The sequence below is a fragment of the Dermacentor variabilis genome, chromosome 11 (assembly GCF_050947875.1).
Source record: "Dermacentor variabilis isolate Ectoservices chromosome 11, ASM5094787v1, whole genome shotgun sequence".
Lineage (NCBI taxonomy): Eukaryota > Metazoa > Arthropoda > Arachnida > Ixodida > Ixodidae > Dermacentor > Dermacentor variabilis.
In genome coordinates, this window is record NC_134578.1 from 57,226,324 (window position 1) to 57,248,159 (window position 21,836).

The following is a 21,836-nucleotide window of genomic DNA, read 5'->3' on the forward strand; positions in this document are numbered from 1 at the left end:
CTTGGCCGGTGGTGATGGTGCGTTGTGCGTAGGCCACATGGATGAAGTCTGTGATTGATAAGACGCAGTTGTCGGGGTCTGTTTCAATGGAGTCGGATGACTCAACGGGATGACGGGATAGGCAGTCGGCGTCAGTGTGTAACTTGCCAGATTTGTACACAACCGAGAATGTGTACTCCTGTAATCGTAATGCCCAATGGCCGAGCCTCCCTGTGGGGTCTTTAAGTGTTAAGAACCGGCAGAGCGCATGATGGCCTGTTATGACCACGAACAGCCATCCATAGAGGTATGCGACAGCCCAGACGAGAGCTAGGCACTCCCGCTCAGTAATAGTGGAATTCTTTTCCGACTGCGACAGGAGACGACTAGCATGCGCTATAACACGGTTAGCTCCGTTCTGTGTTTGAGCGAGGATAGCACCTATGCCATGGCCGCTTGCGTCGGGGCGAAGCTCTGTTCTAGCAGCTGGGTCAAAATGAGCCAGCACAGGTGGTGACGTGAGGGCAGAAATGAGCGATGCAAAGGAAGTCGCTTGGTCCGCGCCTCATGAAAAGGTCGCATCCTTTTTGAGGAGGTCCATGAAGGGTCGAGCAATGTCCTCGAAGTTGAGAACAAAGCGGCGAAAGTAGAAGCAGAGCCTAAGAAAGCTGCGTACTTCATGCGTGGACCGCGGAACCGGGAACTGGGGTCTGGTTGGACACCAGTAGCATCAACTAGGTGACCTAGTAATTTGATTTGGCGGCGCCCCAAGGTGCACTTAGAGTTATTGAGCTGGAGGCCAGCCCGGCGATATATGTCGGGAATGGCCGACAGACGAGGGAGGTGGCTTTCAAAGCTGGGCGAAAAAATGATGACATCGTCCAGATTATAAAGACAGGTCAATCACAAAAGACCGCGTAGAAGAGTGTCCATCATGCATTCGAAAGTTGCAGGTGGGTTACACAACTCAAAAGGCATGACCTTAATCGGTAGAGGCCGTCGGGTGAGACGAAAGCGGTCTTCTCGCGATCGCGGTCATCGACGGCAATTTGCCAGTATTTCGAGCGGAGATCTAGCGATGAAAAATATCTGGCACCATGGAGGCAGTCGGGTGCGTCATAAATTCGAGGGAGAGGATACATATTCATCTTAGTTGCCCTGAGATGGCGATAATCGACGCGAAACCGCCAGCTGTTGTCCTTTTTCACAAGCACCACAGGGGATGCCCAAGGGCTAGAGGGAGCCTCTATCACGTCTTTGTCAAGCACTTTTTGTACCTCCTTTTGGATGACCTGGCGCTCAGAGTGAGACACTCGGTGTGCATGGGAAGGGGGCTGGCGTCTCCAGTGTTGATGCGATGGGCCACGACATTTGTACGACATTGTTCTCAACACAAAAACGTCAAGGTAACAAATGGGACAGCGGGGAATGATTCACTTTGGGAAAGTAAGAGATCGGGGGATATCATTTTGTTCAGAAGTGCCTTGGTTGGCGCCGGTATGACAGATTGAAACACGGTCTCATCGTCAACAGCGAATGCAGAAACTGTACATTCTTCCAGCGGTGACAGTTAGGTTAGTGAAATTTATTGAGAAAGAATATGGGTCGAAGTAGAAAAGTTGAGCACTGGAAGCTTCGTTCTGTTGTTGGCAACAGCCACAATGGTGTGAGGAAGTGCGATGTTGGGTTAGAGGATCGGATCTGTGAGGGGAGCGACCACATAGCCCCCTTCAGGGACTGCGGAAAACGGTGACAGAATGACGTAGGTAGTAGACTGAGCATGTAGTCGTAGAAACTTCACAGAACGTAGGCGAGTGTTACGTGATGCGGCGTGCGTCATCAGGACACAATGGCAGTTCGAGCCGCAAAATGCCGGTAGAACAATCGATGAAGGAAGAGTCGACGGTCAAGAAGTCAATACCAAGAATGACATCAAGTGGGCAAGCGTCGAGAACAGCGAAGAGAACTGAAGTGTGGTGGCCGGCAATAGTAACGCGGCCAGTGCACATATCAAGAGCCGGTGTTTGGGTGCCGTCAGCTACTCGCACAGTAGGACAGACGGCAGGTGCCAGCACTTCTCGTAGGCAGCGTCGGAGCCTAAAACTCATAACAAATGTGGGTGCCAGTATAAATGAGAGCAGTAACGGTCACACTGGCACGGTCACGTCTGGAAGAAGGGGTGAATAGGTTTTTGGGTCCTTTTCGTCAATGCAGCCTTCCCTCCCGGAGCTGCACTGGCTAGTTTCCCGGGTGGTGGCCAGAGTAAGTGGGAGAGGCAGAGCGACGGCGTTAAGGGGAGCGTGACTGGCTACTCTGAGGTGACGGCGATGGGCTAGACCAGTGTCCCGATGCGGCGATATTGGCGTACGTTAGTGCAGAGCGCGAAGATTGACGGTGAGGTTCGCGGGCAGGAAAGTGGTCGTCAAGATGTGCTATAAGAAGGGCCATGATCTTGGTGCATGGTGGTCACTGGGGAAGCTTGGTCGGTAACACCGACCATTGCGGCAGTGGCGTGAAATGTCACCGACGCGAGAGCAAGAAGAATAGATTAGTCGATCGTCTGGTGTACGCCACTACGCTGGGTTTCTGTAGCGGGGTGTGAAGCAGGGAGCGGAAGCGGCAGCAGCAACAGTTGGGTCATATAAGTGTTCAGTATGAGGACCGGAAGCGCACATGGGCTGAAGTGCGTGACAGATGGCTTGTGGAATGCTCATATTCACAAACTCTTGACGGACGACGACTTGAATGAGGGATATTGACGCCAAATGGTCGTGAGCAGGTGCCTGATAAGCGGCTGGGGCCATGGCTTCGAGCTCCTGGCGAACAATCCTGGTTAGGTTATTAGGCGTCGAGAACGAAGGGGGCGTCACGAGACCTTCGCATGAGGATGTCGCAGCCGTGTTCGGCAATCTGGTAAAGCGCTGAGTAATGCGCCGGCTTTTCGCTTGTTCGAACCGACGGCATATTGTTATGATGGAGTCAATCGCGCTGCAGTGCCTACACATTGGTATGCTGAAGGCATCGTCAGCTATGCCTTTAAAAACGCGGCCAACCTTTGTCCGCCTCTGGCATGTCTTTGTCAATGGTGCGGCACAAGGCTAGCACGTCTTGGATATATGCGACGTACGATTCCTTCGACATCTGAGCTCTGACGGCGAGTTCGATCCGGGCTGTATATATATATATATATATATATATATATATATATATATATATCGTCTTTTTTTCTTTCTCCTCCATTATCCTTCTCTCGACCTCACGTGTGAGCCCGAAACCACCTCCCCCTCTGTACACGACACGGAGCAGGCGCTTATGTGGCACCTTATGGAGGCTTTGCGTGCTCGAACCCGCGGTAGTCATTTGGCGCTCTATTAAAGTGTGCGCGCCGTGTAAACAGCTTGAAGAAATCGATTATCTGTGCATATGTGAGACCAGAGCGGGATGGAGTTATACTTTTATATACATGCCAATGAATTTTCTGCTTTATAGGCCACAAATATATGGCACCCGCTCCGCATATGTTGACTCACGGATGACTGTTCGCTATGGAGAGGGCACTAGTGTTGCAATGCCGACTTCATCATGGAATGCGGACTTCATCATGGAAAACTACGGAAGCACATACAGACGAGTAGAAGACGCGTGAGCACACAGGCACGGCGCTACTCTGTTTGTTTGAGCAGTCTTTTTCATGCGTGCCTTCTATTGTACTCGTGTGTATATGCGCTTCTGTAGTATTCATAGAAGATGGAAATGAGTTAAAAGTGATAGGTTAGTATAACAAAAATTAGCGCGCTGTTTTTTTAACCTCACTTTACTAACAGGCCTGATATGTAGAAACTTCGGAGTGACATACGTTCTTACACTGTATTTAAAATTAAATTCTATTAAGTTTTTATAAGCCTGTTTGCATTCTTTACAATATGGGTGCGGTTCCGGAAGCTTCTCAACCAGTAATCTTCATCGGACGCGAAGCGCGCTCATTTTAGGATGCTGCAAGGCCCGTTAAGAGGGCCGTATAAGTTTCGATGGCCGACCACACCATGAGGTTCGACGGGGGTGGCTAAACCAGGATGTATGACCCGGACGCTAATGACTCTTGGCTATTCCCCGCCATCAACGCTCAGACATATGCGTTGCTTTCAACGCTGACCCACAGTTCGCACATGCCGAGGTATTGAACACTTACGCCCGCCTTCGCCACCTCTACTATTGGCGCCGAATGTACCACTTCGTCTGCCGCTCCGTCCGTCCTTGTCTCGCTTGCCAGCGCCGTAAGAAGCCTCCCTGTCGTTCAACCGCTCCGCTAAAGCCGTTGCCTCGTATTGCGCGCTCCTTTGACCGCATCGGCATCGACTTGTAGAGACCTTATCCCATGATTCCTGTTGGCAAGCGATGGATGATCGTTGCAATCAATCACCTCACGCAATACACAGAGACTTCTCCATAACCATGAGCATCAGCTAATAGCATTGGCTCTTTCATTTTACAACACATCACTCTAAGGCATGGCACACCGCGTATCTGCTTAGCGACCGATGACGCGTCTTTCTGGCGATGTGCCCGAAGTGATTCTAAAGGAACGACATGTTGCTCACCAAATCGCCACGGCCTACCTACCGTACTCAAACGAATGGTTTGACTGAATGATTTAATCAAACATTGACCACTCAAAAAGGGACCGTGTTTTTTGCCTTTGTGACTCCATACGCAGACCACCACTGGGCTCTGACCGTGTTCCCTACTTTAAGGGTACGTGTCCTCCTGCACGCTAGACACCATTATTTCGTAGCATGCTAATATACACGAGTCGATGACAATTTCCCAAGCTGCTAAATACGCTGAAGCGTGTTGCCAGATCAATCGCGATGTCTCGAGAACTCCAGCGTCTTATACTCACGACTCCCTTGTGCGGCTCTGAATACCTTATAGGGGTATTACTGAAATTCTAGCGTGCGGACTTCCCGCTTTTCTGTAGCGCACAGCGCCAACGGAGCGGCAGTCGCAAGCTAGCAATTTCACAGCAGTCTTAACAGTCAGAGCTGTGATCCCTAACCCGTGGTTCACAGTGACTTGCGACCACGGTGGGTTCAGGTCAGGAGTACAGGGTGAGTATTTAACTCAAGGCGTTTATTCACATCAACAAAGGCAGCACAGTCAGGCAAAACAGACAAAACAACAGCGGCGGCGCGTTCCACACGGCTGAGGTGAAAACCACAAAACAGGCAAAACACAATATATGCTGGTAAGGGTTGAACTCACGTAGCGTGGATCCACGCTTGGGTTCTGGGGTGGTCAGTCACTCACGAAAGCGGGCGCTGCAGGGGGCAGCGTGCGGGGGTGTCCGCCGCAGAATTCAGCTGTGGCCTGTCGCAAGCTCGTCAGCCGAAAGACAAAAAAAGTCGCAGTTTCGCCGGATAGGCGAAGCATTGATTGCGGTAATAAATTAGCATACGAACTATAAGTATATAAATCTGCCGTACGAAGTAAGGACAGTAGTTTTATCGGTGGTATGAACTTTGAACATTCACTTACTAACATAACAAGCATGGCGTCACGCGCGCACAAGCAAACATGAACACAGATCACTCGATGACCGCGTAAACATGCTTTCAAAACGCTGGAGTGAGGAAGCGTGGCAGCAGCAGCGAGCGAATTGACCTTCGTGCTGCCTCTCGCTTCAACACCAACTAAGCGGCTAGAACACAGCTTACACGACGCTATCAGCCCTCGGCGCACCCTGTCCCCATCGCAGATCGCTTTCAAGATAGGGCCCGCGCGGCCGCGCCATACGCAGCCGCCACCAGAGTAGATTGACCCCCCCACCCCCTGGGTGCCTTGCGCGCGATGGAAGAGAGTGCAGGCACCTGGAAGATGGAAGACGGCGCAAGATAGGGCCTGATCGCTGGCTCTTGCGGGTTATGATTCGCTCTAGAGAGTTGATTTTGAGGTTAAGTATATAATTAAAGTTGTTTTGTTTGACCTTTTTTCCCAAGCACTTGGTGTCCTCAATATACGCTGTTCGCTTACACCGTAGATTACGAAATTATTGCGACGGATTGTATTCTCAAAGTCATAAACTTTGTTAGCGAGTTCACAGAGTTAGTTGATTACGCCTGCACAACATTATTCGTATTCAAGCAATTTTTGTTCGTGCAGTTGAATACGAACCAGTTTTTCTTGAATCGTGATTAATTTTGTTGAATGCCGGATATAGCCTGGTCGATTTGTTTTATGTGGGAAACTAGTTCCGTCAAGGTACTGTGTGTCTTAATTGCTTTGTTTGTTTAAATCTTTAGCACTTTGGCGTTGAAATTCATATCACTTTCTGAGCCTGTCCATGGAGCCGGGTTAACGTTGACATCCCCAGGTTTTAGTAGCAAGAACTTGATTCTCGTAAAAGTTAAGACTTGCAAGACTAGCGCCACTTTCGAGATGTCTAGTCGTAAAGCCTGCTGAGGAATACATTGCCGTTTTATATAACAATTTACCAAAGAATGCGCCAAGCAGTTTGGGATGATCTTTACTGCATTACTAATGCCTTTGTTATATAAGGGGACGGATACCTTTTTTTGACGATGGTGAGCTTGAATTTCACCTCCTCCAGTACACTACAACTGCAGGCTTGGAGTGACGCCTGAGACGGGCAAAAGATGCCGAGAGCGAGTGGGGCAATATTAATCCAGGTACAACCAAATTAGGAAGCCCCACTAAGCTTCAACAAAGACACTCCCTCACCAGAACAGGAATTGGCCTCCCTGGTGCAGTATTCAGCCATTCCCTCCCTCATGATTCCTACATTTAACACATTGCCCTCAGTTCCCAGTAGCTGCGGAGCACCTGACCAAAGCTGAGGTCAGGCCTGTAACGCAGCAGAGGGTGATAAGAATCTCTGGACCCGGATAGGCCGCCAGTGGAAACTGAACCTGGCAACCTTTAACGCCCGAAATCTGTCGAGTGAGGCTAGCTTAGCAGGACTACTTGAGGAACTATCGACATGGTTTGGGATATCATTGGCCTTAGTGAAATTAGCAGAACTGGTGAAGCTTTGACAGTGCTGAATAACGGCCATGTCCTCTGCTGTAGGGGTCTCCCAGATAAGAAGCAATACGGGGTAGGATTCCTAATCTATAAGGACATAGCGGGCAACATTGACGAATTCTACAGCATTAATGAGAAGATAGCAGTAGTCGTAATCAAACTTAATAAGAGATATTGATTAAAGGTAGTACAAACCTACGCTCCAACATCCAGTCACTAGGATGATGAAGTAGGTCAGTTCTTTGAAGATGTTAAATTAGCGATGAGAAAAGCGCAAACTCAGTATACTGTAGTAATGCGCGACTTCAATGCAAAAGTGGGGAAAAAGCAAGCATGTGAACAAGCAATTGACAACTACTGCGTCGATTCTAGGAACGCTAGCGGAGAGATGCTGGTAGAGTTCGCAGAAAGGAACAAGCTGCGAATAATGAACAGCTTTTTCAGGAATCGTAGCAACAGAAAGTGGACCTGGAAGAGCCCTAATGGTGAAACAAGAAATGAAACTGATTTGGTACTTTCTGCCGATCCCCGCATAGTATAGGATGTAGAAGTGATAAGTAGGGTAAAGTGCAGTGGTCATAGGTTAGTGGGGGCTACTATTCACCTCTATTTCAAGAGAGAAAGAGTAAAATTGGTCAAGAAGAAACAGGTCAACCTAGAGGCAGTAAGGGTAAAAGCAGACAAATTCAAGCTGGTACTCGCAAACAAATATGCAGGCTTGGAACAAAGAGATGAAGATGACATAGGGGTAATGAATGAAGCCGTAACTAGGCTGGCTTCAGAGGCAGCAATTGAAGTGGGAGGCAAGGCACCAAGGCAACCAGCAGGCAAGCCCTCCCAAGTAACAAAGGACGTAATAAACAAACGACAAAGAATGGAAGTGTCCAACTCAAGAGATAAGATAGAATTCGCCGAACTGTCAAAACTGATGAACAAGACGAAAACAAGGGGTATTCGAAATTATAACGTGAGAAAGACAAGAAGCCGTAAAAAATGGACACAGCCTGAAATCAGTGAGAAGGAAACTTGGCATAGGGGAAATCAAGATGTATGCACTGAAAGATAAGCAGGGTAATATCATCAGCAATCTCGAAGCTATAGTAAGAGCAGCAGAAAAATTCTATACTGACCTGTACAGTACTCAGGGGAGTCAGAATGTCTCCATTCGAAGCAGTAATGAATAGAATACAGAAACTCCTCCTATAACTAGCGATGAGGTCAGAAGGGCCTTGCAAGGCATGAAACGGGGAAGAGCGGCAGGAGAAGATGGAATAATATTCGATTTAATCAAATATGGAGGAGACAATGCTTGGAAAACTGGCGGCTCTCTATACGAAGTGTCTATTGACTGCAAGGGTCGCAGAAAACTGGAAGACTGCACACATTATACTAATCCACAAAAAGGGGGACGTTAAAGAATTGAAAAATTATAGGCCCGTTAGCTTAACCTTAGTATTATATAAAATATTCACCAAGATAATTTGCAATAGAATAAGGGCAACACTGGACTTTAGTCAACCAAGGGAACAGGCTGGCTTCAGGAAGGGATACTCTACAATGGATCACATCCATCTCATTATTCAGGTAATGTGGAAATCCGCAGATTACAATCAGCCTCTCTATATGGTTTTCATAGATTATGAAAAGGCATTTGATTCAGTAGATATACCAGCAGTCATAGAGGCATTACGTAATCAAGGAGTACAGACTGCCTACGTAAATATATTTTCGAAGATGCCTATAAAGAAAGAGGTTAGACAAGGAGACACAATCTTTCCAATGCTATTCACTGCGTGCTTGGAAGAACGATTCAATCTATTAAACTGGGAAGGCTTAGGAGTAAGGATCGATGGCGAATATATCAGCAACCTTCGGTTTGCCGATGACATTGTTATATGAAGCAATACTGCAGACCAGTTACATCGAATGATTGAGGACCTTATCAGTGAGAGTGCAAGAGTGGAGTTGAAGATTAATATTCAGAAGACAAAGATAATCATGAATAGCAAGAGTTCAGGATCAATAACAAGAATTCAGGATCGCCAGTCAGCCTCTAGAGTCTGTGAAGCAATACGTTTACCCAGGTCAATTAAACACAGGGAACGCTGCTCATGAGAAGGAAATTCATAGAATAAAAATGGGTCGGATCGCATACGGCAGACATTGTCAGCTCCTGATTGGAAGCTTACCATTATCATTGAAAAGGAAGGTGTACAATCAGTGCATTTTACTGGTGCTTAAATATGGGGCAGAGACTTGGAGACTAACAAAGAAGCTTGAGAACAAGTTAAGGACCGTGCAAAGAGCGATGGAACGAAGAATGCAAGGCATAACGTCAAGAGACAGAAAGAGAGCGGTTTAGATTGGAGAGAAAATGGGTATAGCCGAAATTCTGATTGACATTAATAGTAAAGGAGAAAAGGAGCTGGGGTGGTCATGTAATGCGCAGATTAGATAACCATTGGACCATTAGGGTGACAGAATAGGTACCAAGAGAAGGGAAGCGCAGTAGAAAAAGGCATAAGACTAGGTGGTGCGACGAAATTAGGAAATTTGTTGGGTGCTATTTGGATTTCGCTGGCGCAGGACAGGTGTAATTGGAGATGTCAGAGAGAGACCTCCGTACTGCAGTGGACATAAAATGGGATGATGATGATGATGATGATGATGATGATGATGATGATGATGATGATGTCCTAGAAAGTGGCGCTAGATTTAGGAATCAAACAATTTGAACATCGGCCGGAAAATGATTAAGAAAAACGCTATTACTGATTTTTTAGCCACTGGGACATTGCTAGTTGCCGCACAAGTAACGTGCGCCTCTTCGCGTAATCAAACTAAACAGGACAAACTGCGTATATGCTCCATGCTGTTTAAAAAACATTGCAAAAAAAAAAACAAATAAGATTGGAGGCCAATCCACTCTCTGAAGGTGGAATGCCAGCGAAGCTGTCGTTGTACTCCCAAATCCGCCCTCAGTCCACGGTGTGAACGTGGTTGGACAGGTCAGCCGAACGAGCACACGAAACAAAGCACGATTGACAGAGGTACAGTCCAAAGGAGTGCACGAAACAAAACGCGTTTGTTTGTGACCTGCGATTGAGCATACTTCTTAGTTAATTAGCTTAATGAAACTTGGTAAGGCTATAGCTTTATCCTATTGGATAAACATGGGGATGTCCATTTCCCACCCGTAGAAGCCTAGTTATTGACAGCAGACGGGAATTCAGCAAATTTAGAACTTCACTGTGAGCTACCAAATCATGAAAAGTAAATGAACGTGGTGCAGTAAGTGAAAAGCACCGAGTAAATGAACTTTGGTGCAATGATGGAATAGTCTTAGCTGCCAATATTCATTTAATCTTTTGGGGATAGTTTTGATAAAACAGAAGTGACAATAGGTATGCACGCACACGCTCGTATCACCTCGGTTACTAAATGCGTAAGCATTTATATGCCTACACCAACGAGAAACTTATCCGCCACGTAACACAATGAATGGCTCATACCCGCTTCAGCAATGGCTCATACTCCCGTAAGCAAGCAAATAAAAAAAATCTACCTGAGAGTCTATTGATGTTGAAAATGGTGCCTATTCATAACTAATCTGCTAAAGTGCATATCCAATTGTGATGAGACGAACAAGCTTTTGCATAAAATGAAGCGATTTTGCATCAAATTTAGGAACCGAGTTTTTTTCGCACACGCAGATTTGTTGACGGGCCACAAAAATCCAGAGAAACCTAGCCTTAAACAGCTTCGCTCTAGAACAAGCATGACATATGATACACAGCTGACTGTCTGAAATATTCATACTGCACTGCTTTTCCGTGGCGCATTACCGCAGATGCGTGGCCATAGTTGAGCAACTGGGTCCAAACTGAAAACAACAGTGCTAAATATGGGCAATGCGGTCTTCAAATTTTATATTTTTAATATTTTTAAAGGGATAAAAAACGATTACGTGTACGTTAATATGACCGTACCCACACAATCGTCACTCTTCAGGAGCTTGGTATTTACGTATATGGGCTTAGTTTAAACAAAAGTCAGTATTGAAAAGTTAGCTACTCGACGACTTCCACGTCTACTCTACACAAGGTAATCTTGACTATTTATTTACTAGGCTGAACGAAGGCACTTACCATCTTGTAATTAATTTTACTCTACGCGTCCTTATTTGTTCAGGTACAGTTCCACCACAGTGTGTTGAACCAGCGGCAAACCGTTGCTCGGGCACAGAAATGGAACGAATGAAAAAGAAAAGAGCCTTTTATAATATAACGGCCCAGGAATGTCAACTGTTTTATGCTTGTGGAGTGCCAGATAACCTGGAAGGCCAAAATTTTTACTTGAACACCTATTACTGTGAAAAAGAATGCAAGTGAGTTTCTACGCTGATGATGCAACTGCACTTAAAACCCATTCTTATACTTCTTTTGTAAACGCTTCATGGCAACATAACAGTGATGTGTCTAGTTCTACGGGTAGCATTTTACTATGCTTAAATGTGATCCACTGTTTTCAACTCATACGCTATTATGTTATCGACATCGTCGTTTCATTACCTAAATTTTTATTTAAACAACCATGCGACAATCTCTGGCAACAGTTGTCGCATTATAACTGAAGAGATAGGTGGGTATATTTTCCGAAGAACTTGTATTCCAATTGCACATGCGATGAACAATAATACTGCAGTTAATAACTTAAGATAGCACTCTTATAGATAAAACTACGTTGTTATAACGCGAAATACTGCTTATTGTTTCTTTTCCGTGACAGGCGCCATGAAAGTTGTACCGACGATTACCTGACAAAAGAAAAAAAAATGCTGCATTATTCTTTGTATTCACGTAGTTCTCTGATGCGCACAATTCTTGGAAAATTACCTTATTGCCAGTTAATATATGACAGTACAAGAAAACGGACGCCTCATGCACGTCAACAAACTTTGTAAATTCATTTTTTTGGGAGTCACGTCGCTGTTGGAAGAAATTGTGCAGAGCGAAAGTGAGAGCTGGCCGGCACTTCTGGTAAAAGTGGCAGCTCTATAATGCTATCCTGAAAAAGGTCATTTCCTTAAGCCCATCTGGAAAAGAGAAAATCACAAAAGAAACAGAATGAAGAAACGTTAATAAGGTTACATTATTATTAAGATAAGTCACGCCTTGCATGAAGAGGCCGGCGACTGTCATGGGAGGTCATGAAAGAAGGAAGCTTAGCTAGGATAAGATAAAAAAGTTCACGTCACAGTTACGAGTGTTTAACGCGAATGTTCAAGCTGTTGTCTCAAGTGAATGTTTAGCTGGGATGTGGGCTAGGCGTTTTTTCTCCCAATCATAAGCTCGACGAATTGATTGGGGGTTTGAATGCCAAGTAGAGTACTATGTTGGGCGAGTCGGGGCATCGGTAATCAGACGTGTTGTGGTGCAAATTATGAAACCCATGGGAAAAAAGAAGGAGGCAGAAAAAAGTTTTTTTGTCTGTTTCTTATTCCCCGGGTTTTACATTTTGCGCAACGGCACGTCGGGTCTGAAGGTCCTGCTTATTACAGGACATTTCAGTGAAAATGGTCATTTATAGCGTTAAACGAGAAAGTTGGCGTCCCTAAAACCGCAAAATTCTGCCACTTTATAAAACACCCCGAAACTGGGCGCGGCAACGACCCCCCATCCCACCCCCTGCCCGGCACCGGCTTCAAAAGCTCAGACTCCTATAGAAAACGCGCTGGCACAAATCTTGCAACAAATGCAAAGTATGGATAATTTGTAAGAGCAGTTATACGTAGAATTTCAAAACCTTAAAAGCTATGTTGACGAATCAACCCCAACCTTCAAATAAACAGCACGTAAACGTACGAAGGGAAGCCCGGGCGCCCCTTCGAACAGACGGCCGCGTCAACCGCACACAACAGAAAGCGAGCAGAATGGCGAGTAGCCTAACATGCACAGCAGACCGACTAGAAATGTGGCACTGGACTTGCCGCACCATCGCTTAACGAGCGGTGGTCATGCAACAATTCATAAACACGGCTTTGATAAAACCGGATATCTTATGTTCACAAGAAATCGGTGCCATACCAGTTAAAATACGCGGATACTATATGATTTCTAACCCCGATAATTTGCGGGTGGCAACGCTAGTGGCCAAGGGCGTCGTAACGAGTGCCCGCTAAGCAGCAAAATGTGTTATGAAGCATCAAATTATAAAAATGCATGCCGACAAACGAGGTAGGGCCACAAGCATCATGATAAACATACGTATATAGCCCACAAAAAAAGAGAGGAACGACCTCTGAAAATATCCTCACAAAAACGATCTCCTTACTAGAACGGAAAAACCGACTGGTCTTTTTAGGCGACTTCGATGCCCCTCACACAACCTGGGGCTATAAATGGTATACTCCCAAGGGGGCGCCACTAATACAAGTGACCGACAGATACGGTTTCCAGTTAGAAAAGCTGCCAACGGCTCCAACACGGATAGAGAGAGAGAGAGATAGGTGAGGAGAGGCAGGGAAGTTAAGCAGATGTTAGTATGCGGTTGGCTACCCTACACTGAGGTTGGGAGATAGGGGTCAGAAAGAGGACCGAGAAGGAAGGGGTAAAAATATGCACACACAGAGACGTACACACGAAGGGCTTTCGAGTTAGAGATGTTCACAAAGGCCGGCAGATCGAAAGAAGCACAGTAGTATCGCACGGCCTTCTTCTGTGACGTTAGGTCCTGTGGATAGTATTGAATTCCTTCTTCTGATAGCGGTCGGTCGTCCAGTTGGTTGTGTTCGTGGAGAAGAGATTCTCTCTGTGGACTGTACTGCGGGCAGTCGCACAAAATAGGGCTAATCGATTCTTCATGGCCGCAGTGGTCACAGGTTGCGGTGTCGGCCATCCCTACGCGGAAGGCATAGGTTGGGCTTGGCAAAAGCAACGCCCAACCACAGTCGATACAAAACCGTGGCGTCTCCACGGCGAAGCTTTGATGGGACTTGAAGGCGTAAATTGGGGTGAAGGGAGTAAATGTGGCTCATTCCATTGGGACGTGGGGTACTGGCGAGTAAGCAAGCGGAGCTTCCGTGCTGCGATATCAGGATACCTTAGAACACCCACTTATAAAGCGAGATATACGAAGGAAAAAGAAGGATGTGCTTGCTGCGGCAAAGCTAGGGAAACGATGGACCATGTTTTATTAGAATGTGAAGACATCTGCCCAGTGGTCGATTTAGGCACCACTGGCCTCCTTGAAGCCCTTGGGATCAGCGAGAGCAGTGGAAAAGTAAACATGTTCGCAATAGAGACTAGTAAGAGGCGATAGGAAGATTGATGGAAGTAGGGAGGCGGAAGAAAACGGAGACGTACAAAAACAAAGTTCACAGTAGGGGGTCAGCAAATTTGGTTATGGGAATTCATCGTGTTTTTTTTTTCTTTTTTCTTTTCTTCTTAAATGTAGGTAGGGCAACTAGGCAGTATGATAGCAAGATCTTGGTGGCGCAACCTACCGCGTGATTCCAAAGGGGATGCTTATAACATCCAACCAGATCTAGAAAGTTGTGTTGGTACGCGGTGGTCCTTAGTATGGGTTGAACGGGCAGCTTGTCCGCCTGTTCATTGCTGATAATCCCGCAGTGACTTGGGAGCTCTTGAAAAGTTATTTCATGGCATACATCACTTATATGGTGCAACGTCGTTGTAATTTGAAATACCAGATGTTCGTGCGATCCGCGTCGTAAAGGTGACCGTAGAGATTGCAGTGCCGCCTTTGAATCACGGAAGATCGTTCACTTGTATGGCGTTTCATCACCGATGTAATCAAGGGCGGTAAGAAGCTCTGCTGCTGTCGATGTTGTCGCGTGAGTCGTCTTAAATTTGATGGTTGTAATTTTCGCTGGTATCACGATTGCCGCAGCGGAGCTGTGTGGCAGGACAGATCTATTAGTGTATAAATGCATAGAGTCACGGTGGTTCTCGTACAAAAGCAGTAAAATTAGCTGTTTAAGGGCTGGTGATGATAGATCAGCTTTTTTGTGATGCCAGATATTGTCAGGTTGATTTTTGGCTGAGCGAGGCACGAAGGAGGAATCGAAGGTCTCTTAGCAGGAGTGAAACAAGCTGGAAATCATTCAGCATGTAAGGTTATCATTTCGCTGAAAGAGTTGGGTGGCCTATCCGCTTCCAACGCGGATAGGAAACAGTGTCAGCATACACACTTTCCCCGATTTGACATTTACGCTCAGTTGGACAATTTGACCTGGCAAAGTCTCAATGAAACTCTAGGGAATAGCCACTGCATTATAAGCCTATTAATACACTCACCAAAAATCAGACGAACTTCCGGGAAAGTAGTAATCATGGAGTGGTCGGTTTACCGAAACATTCCCTTCCCCGACAATGGGCTCGATAACACAGAAGAGGGGCTTCTCACATTTGGGAGGCTCACGGCAAGATCTCTAAGCAAATCACCCTTTCCACGGAAAACACCTTAATTGGTACCCATCTCCTGCACCTATACGATTGCAGGAGGGGGCTCACCAGACGGTGGAAAAGGCAGAGACTGAATTGGAAATTCAGAATGAAAATAGCCGAACAACAGAAAAGGCAACCGACTGTGCTAGGTAACTGGAAGCTGAAATTTGTGAGAGGCACACTAACGACAGCCAAAACATCGGCAATCCTGCGAAGCATGCTGCAGCCGGAAAATACAAAAAACGGTCACTAGAAGGACCCGAAAACCACTTGCTGGAAAGTTCAAGGGCTCGAACGAAGCCCTGATTAACTTGCTTCGGGAGCGGTATACATAGAGTCGGAAACCGTGGCTCTAGGCACACGGAAGTACCAAGGAACTTTTTTAAAACCTCCTTGGGAAGTACAACGGTCTAGCTAGACGCTCCGATCTCAAACGCCAACCTTTTCGCAACGGCGAAATTCGCACGACGGAACACCGCCCTCAATACAAACAAAGTTACGCAATGCTACGAAACCTTAGTGATGAGCATCTAGAAAAAAGCTCCCAGACTACTTAATTCCGGAAGTTTGGGACACGGGAACGCTAGCGATGCAGTGGAAGGTAGCGTCCATAGTTCTCATACCAAATGCCAAGAAAGCCCTGAGCCTGCAAAACCAGCGGCTCATATTTCTCGCCTGATATCTTGGAAAACTATTTGGAAGAGTCATACTAGCTAGATTATCTAACTGCTCCCGTGCTTGCTTAGTGGCTATGGTGTTGGACTCCTAAGCACTACGTCGCGGAATCGAATCCGGGCCATGGCGGCCGCATTTCGATGGGGGCAAAATGAGAATACCCCCGTGTACTCAGATTTAGGTACACGTTAAAGAACCCCAGGTGGTCAAAATTTCCGGAGCCCACCACTACGAAGCGCCTCATATTCAGATAATGGTTCTGGCGCGTAAAACCCCACAATATTTAGATTAACTAAACACATAAAAGAACACGACTACCTATTTTACAAAGTGTACGTGTTTATGTTGCATTTTTCCACGCAAGACATATTCCTAAGACTGTACGACGAGGTGATCAACGACATCTCAACAAGGGCAGGACACGTAGTGGTGGCACTAAATGTGAAAAGCGCCTTCGATATCATGGCTCACGACCATATTCTGCAAGAACTAAGCAGTATGGCGCACGGATAAAGAACAACTACATTGGCTCCTTCCTAACGGGACCAAAATTCGCAATAGGGATAGTAGAAGTCTCGTCTGAATCTCTCAGGATGCCCAATCGTGGACCCCGCAGGGATCGATACTATCTCTTTTGCTCTTCAATATGGGCGTGAATAGGCTAGCTAAAGAACTGGAACAAATAACGGAACTGAAATTCGCGCTCTAAGCAGATGACAATACGCTCTGCGTAACAGAAAAATCACTGGGCCACAAAGAAAACATGCTACAAGAGGTGATACAAACAGCGCATTGTTTGCAGTAAAGGGCGGTATGGCTTGCGCACCGGAGAAATCTGAATTCATCAGAGTTCAGGGCAGGGGGTACTGCAAACCACAATCCTCACTCTGGCTCGACGGAGAAGAGCTCAAAGAGGTCCGAACAATGCGCGTACTCGGCATTTGACTTCAAAGTAACAGAGGCACAGATAACACAGTCAGGGCTATATCCTAACGAAAGTCAAACAAATCTCTAAAATTATACGAAGAGGGCCGAAGCATCATGCGGGTTTAGCGAGGCTGTAACTTCCAGACCTGCTCACGCCTTCGTCATCAGCCGCATTACGTACAGCCTCCCTTGCCAGCAGTTGTGTAAAACGGAACTGGAGCAGATAGACGCCCTTATACGAACGGCCTACAAAACTGCCATCGAGCTCCCTATGTGCGCTTCCACAGCAAGACTAAATACACTGTGGGTGCACAATACATTCGAAGAACTAAAGGTAGTGGTATTCATATCGCAAATACAGTGCCTAAACTTATCCACAATCGGGAGAAAGCTGCTAGAAACACTGGAATACACAGCACGACCAGACTACTGCGAGGAAGACTTGGTGGCTCTACTTCGAACGACACACGAAAACCTCACAGTGGCGCCAATTGTCGAAAACGTGAGCCCTTTTTACCACCAGGGCCGGCGCATGGCTCGGGCACACCAACTAAAAAAAAAAAGGGGGTTTGGAAATTGTGCTAACTCACTGTACACAGATGTAGCTCCGGGGCCAGGTGGCCATAGAATAGTGGCCGCAAGCGCGATGGATGAATCGAAATTCCAAATTGGCGCCACAGTTAGGAGCAAATACAAGGGCACGGTGTACACAGCCGCCGTTTCAATAGAAATTAAGGCCAAAGGCGCAGCTGGCCAGCAATCTGTGATCCTCACGAACTCATAGGTGGCTTGTCGCGTATTTATACAAGGCAGAGTACCGGTGTGTGCCATACGCATACTAGATCACACGCTCTGGGAAACGCACTGTGTCATCTGGTGCCCGGGACACACGGGGGTTACAGGCTACTAAAGGGCAGAAGCCCTTTAGTAGCTCGAAAATTGGCTTGCCGAGCTAGAGTGCAGCCCGAGACACCGCATCGGATCCTTTGATGCCTCCACGCGACGGCCTTGAGCACCAGCGTCTGGAACGCAGAACATACGAGGCGCCCGCCCCAAGTCTCAGGGAGCGGATGCCCGGGATTTGAGATTAATTCAGGCAAATACCCACCACAGCCTCGGGCTATGGCATGTAATGTTGCCTACTGCCTATCCCGGCCACGACCCGTGGTGCTGGGGGAAGCCAACTCTCGCTCAGGTAACGTTGGAATGTACGAGCAGGCCCTCAAAATTCAATTCCCCCATGTTGAGGTCCAAAACAACAAATAGTGAGCAGCGGGAGACCATCCTCGTGGGGCGGACTTGGAGACCCAGAAATGTCTCCTCGACCAGGCCCTGCGAGTAGCTCTGGCTAGTGGAGCCTCGGAATATGGACCTACCCACGCGCTGCCAACACCTCTTTCCTCTTCATTCAATAAAATGTTATTCTCTCTCTCAACCATCTACGAATGGGGCAGGCTCAAGTGGCGCACGGTACACAAAGACGTCACCAGCGGAGGGATCATTTCACTATTATAATGCCCAAACACCCTCTGAAAAACAAGCGGACCCACTACGAATACGGGCGAGCCCTGTAAGAGCTCCACCAGCTGTGACATAAGTTAAACTTGTAACATTCTTAATGCGTGAATAAACGTCACTTGTGTATTTGGTTATGTCATTGCTGCACCCTAGTGCCCATACACCATCTGCAGCACGCACAGGATGCTTCGCGTCCCTCACTGCGGCGGCGTTCATGATACAGCCTGCCCATTTTTTAGACGTTATGCTGTGACGAATAACTAAGAAAATGAGATGATAGCTTTTAGTGAAGTGACGATCACTACTAACTAGCATACTTACTAAATGGCCTTTTTTTTCCTCTTTCAGGGGCTTTACGGCGACGAGCGCGAGTGGTAAATTTCTTTATATTTGACCATGCATGATAAATTTATTCACCTTCTAAGCATTCAATACAGAAAAGCTATCTTTGCTTAGTGTAAGCTTTGAGAGTGCGACGGCAGGAGATGAAGCTTTAAATAATCGTCATTTTTAAAGCCTCTGCCAAGCGAAGTTACAGGCATCTTTTGGTTTTACTCAACGCTTCCTTATTTTATCATTGCAGGACATTGACAGCGGCTAAAGTGTCATTGAAGCGGCTGATTGTGCCTTATATTATTTGTTTAATTAAACAAATGTAGCCACGGCTAACTGCGAATTTGGAGGTATTGTTCATAATAAATAGGCCACATCTTGACGTACCTACGTCAGTTCCTGCGCTCTAGACATATGGCATGCATTATGCATGCGGTTGGAGATGTAGGTCTACATATGTAACCTTAAAAATCCCAGGACACCTAAGCACTTCTAATCAGTTGTGGATGCGAAAGCATTAATGTCCAACTGAACGCCGCTCAGCGGCCCTGCGAGTTATGAACTCCTCGCGGGCAGCCAAGCGTTTTGAGGCACTCTGCCAAAGCCTCTTAGATAGCAGATGTCCGGTGCACTTCAATCAGAGACGTGATGCTACCTTGCTCGACTGCCATAGAATCTAATGAGGACGCTCCCGAGTAAGCTGCGGTGATTTTGGCGTAACCGCTTTCGTCACGCCAGCCTTGGCATTGGAAATTTCGGTCCACGCAGCATGATGTAATAAAGCAGAGTGCACAGGCCTGCTATCTAGGAGGCGCTGCCTTAGCCCAGTGGGTATAATACTCGGCTTCTGGCCATGGGGTCATAGGCTCAAAACTCCGTACCACCAACGTTTTCCCTTTCGAATGTATTTAGATTTTATACAATAATTTCTTTATTGCGATTACTGAGGCGTAGTTAGAACGCAGGCGAGAGCTTGCGCGAAGAAGGGACGCGCAGATAACACAGGGTTCCGAAAACGAGAGTGAAGGTTACGTGGCGTCGCGACGATGCCGTCTCCCCTCACGCAATACCTCGTGCGCCATTGCGGCAGTAAGTGCGAAATGCGAAAACAGCCGTGTACTTAGATTTAGGTGCACGTTAAAGAACCCCAGGTGGTCGAAATTTCCGGAGTCCTCCACTACCGCGTGCCTCATAATCAGAAAGTGGTTTTGGCACGTAAACCCCAATAATTTAATTTAATTAATTGCGGCAGTAAGTGTGCCATTTCAACCTTTCTGCTCCGTCGAGGCGCACACATGACGTGGCGTCGCAGCCAATGGGAATTTAGGTGCCGTTTCGCTGCTACAGACGCCTGCTTTTGCGCTCAATGAGGTATTTGATGCTTTCGCGTGAATATATAAAAATAAGAGAGCAAGCATTGCACATTTTCAATTCTCGTCAGACAAAGTTGCATTTCGGCTACTGTGGTATACTAAACGGAGCAACGGAACAGCGTAAGAAAGGATACATAAACACCGTCCCCGCCCCACGCGTCACCATGCGTTTTGGCCCGGCTCCGCATATGGTATACTGTCGAGGAGGAGGGCGAAGCTTAAAAAGCAGTTCCGACGGCGAGCCTCTGGCAAGAGTCCTTACCCAACGGCGCACCAGAGGAGGGAGAAATACCAGGTATAGCTCTGAGACCTATACCAAATAAACCCAGTTACTTTCGAGTCAAATCCAGGCTTCGTCAATTTTTTTTTGTAAACCTCAACTGGTGACGAGGATGAGATTACCTGGATTCTACACAGTGTCAAATTTGGCTGCGGTGATCTTGACTGGGAAATCACGGCGACAGAAGGCAGTACTGCGCAACCGTGTGTGCCGCTCTTAAAGTTTAGCCTACTTCATGACATATTAATCAGGGCAATTGGTGTCTTCTAAACAAAGGCAGTGTCATGGGCATGATAAATGGAACGACTAGAGTTGTTCGTAACTGCTAATGACATGCCGCCAAAAAAGCAAGTGAAATCTTCTGTCTGTTTTCGGAATGGAAACGTACAGGTTCATACGCAAACTGGAAGCTCCAGACAAGACCTCGTCTAAGACGTATGAGCGACTCCTGCAATAATGCAACCGCATGTTGAGCCACAATGCAATGATACTGTGGAGAGATATTTCACCACAGGAAGCAGACCAAAAACTAAACCATATCAGGTTACGTAGTCTAACTGAAACTACGGTCCTTGAAATGCAAGTTCGGAGACTCTCTGGACACCGGCCTTCGAGACAAATTGGTCAATGGCATAAGAGGTGGCAGCATTCTCGAACAGCTTCTAGCGAAACCTCAACTGACCTTCAAGTCGACAGTAGGCTTCGCGACATCATTTGAAGTGACCATGAAAGTCTTCAAGTAGTTACAGCGAGAACATTCACAGAACATAAACTGTCTGGCACTAAACAGTAGAAAGGCAAGTCGGAATAGCAGACCAAAAAGAAAGTTAAATCGCAAGGCCAGTGGCGTAGTAAAGGGGGGGGGGAGGAGGGGCGTGGACCTTGGGCTGAAGACGCCTCTCTTTCCGCCGGCTTGACTGGGCGCAAATGGTAAAGAATGCCCCGGTAACCAGCAGTCCGAGCTCATGTACCCGATGTACTCGATGTGTAGTGCAGCATAATTGTCGTCTGCAGCTTTATCAACATCTTACGTATTAATTGAATAATCTGCGGGCTAAAAAGTTTAATTCGCTAAGTGGTCGCTAAACTACTCGCCTTAGCGGAACGTTTCATGTGCTGTATGCTCGTGGGGTGCGCTCGTGCGCGGAGAGGGCATCGCCAAAGACACAGTATGGCGATGTGGCTCTTGGGTCCCTCTTTCGTTCAGTCCGCTCTATATTAAAGTAGGATATATTCAATAAC

At 46.8% G+C, this 21,836-nt stretch overlaps 1 protein-coding gene across 2 annotated transcripts in view; it reads left to right on the plus strand.

The window, feature by feature from the left end:
- The window catches only part of LOC142563962 (BPTI/Kunitz domain-containing protein 5-like), a 28,139-nt gene extending 8,816 nt beyond the window's left edge, over positions 1-19,323 (plus strand). The window contains exons 4-6 of one of the 2 annotated variants that reach the window (XM_075674715.1): positions 11,212-11,407; positions 18,957-18,982; positions 19,192-19,323. In XM_075674715.1, the coding sequence (XP_075530830.1) occupies positions 11,212-11,407; positions 18,957-18,982; positions 19,192-19,199 (230 nt within the window). In that variant the 3' untranslated portion in view covers positions 19,200-19,323. The remainder of the gene's footprint in view (positions 1-11,211; positions 11,408-18,956; positions 18,983-19,191) is intronic. The other variant, XM_075674717.1, reaches the window with a different exon arrangement.
- The last annotated feature ends 2,513 nt before the right edge of the window (positions 19,324-21,836 follow it).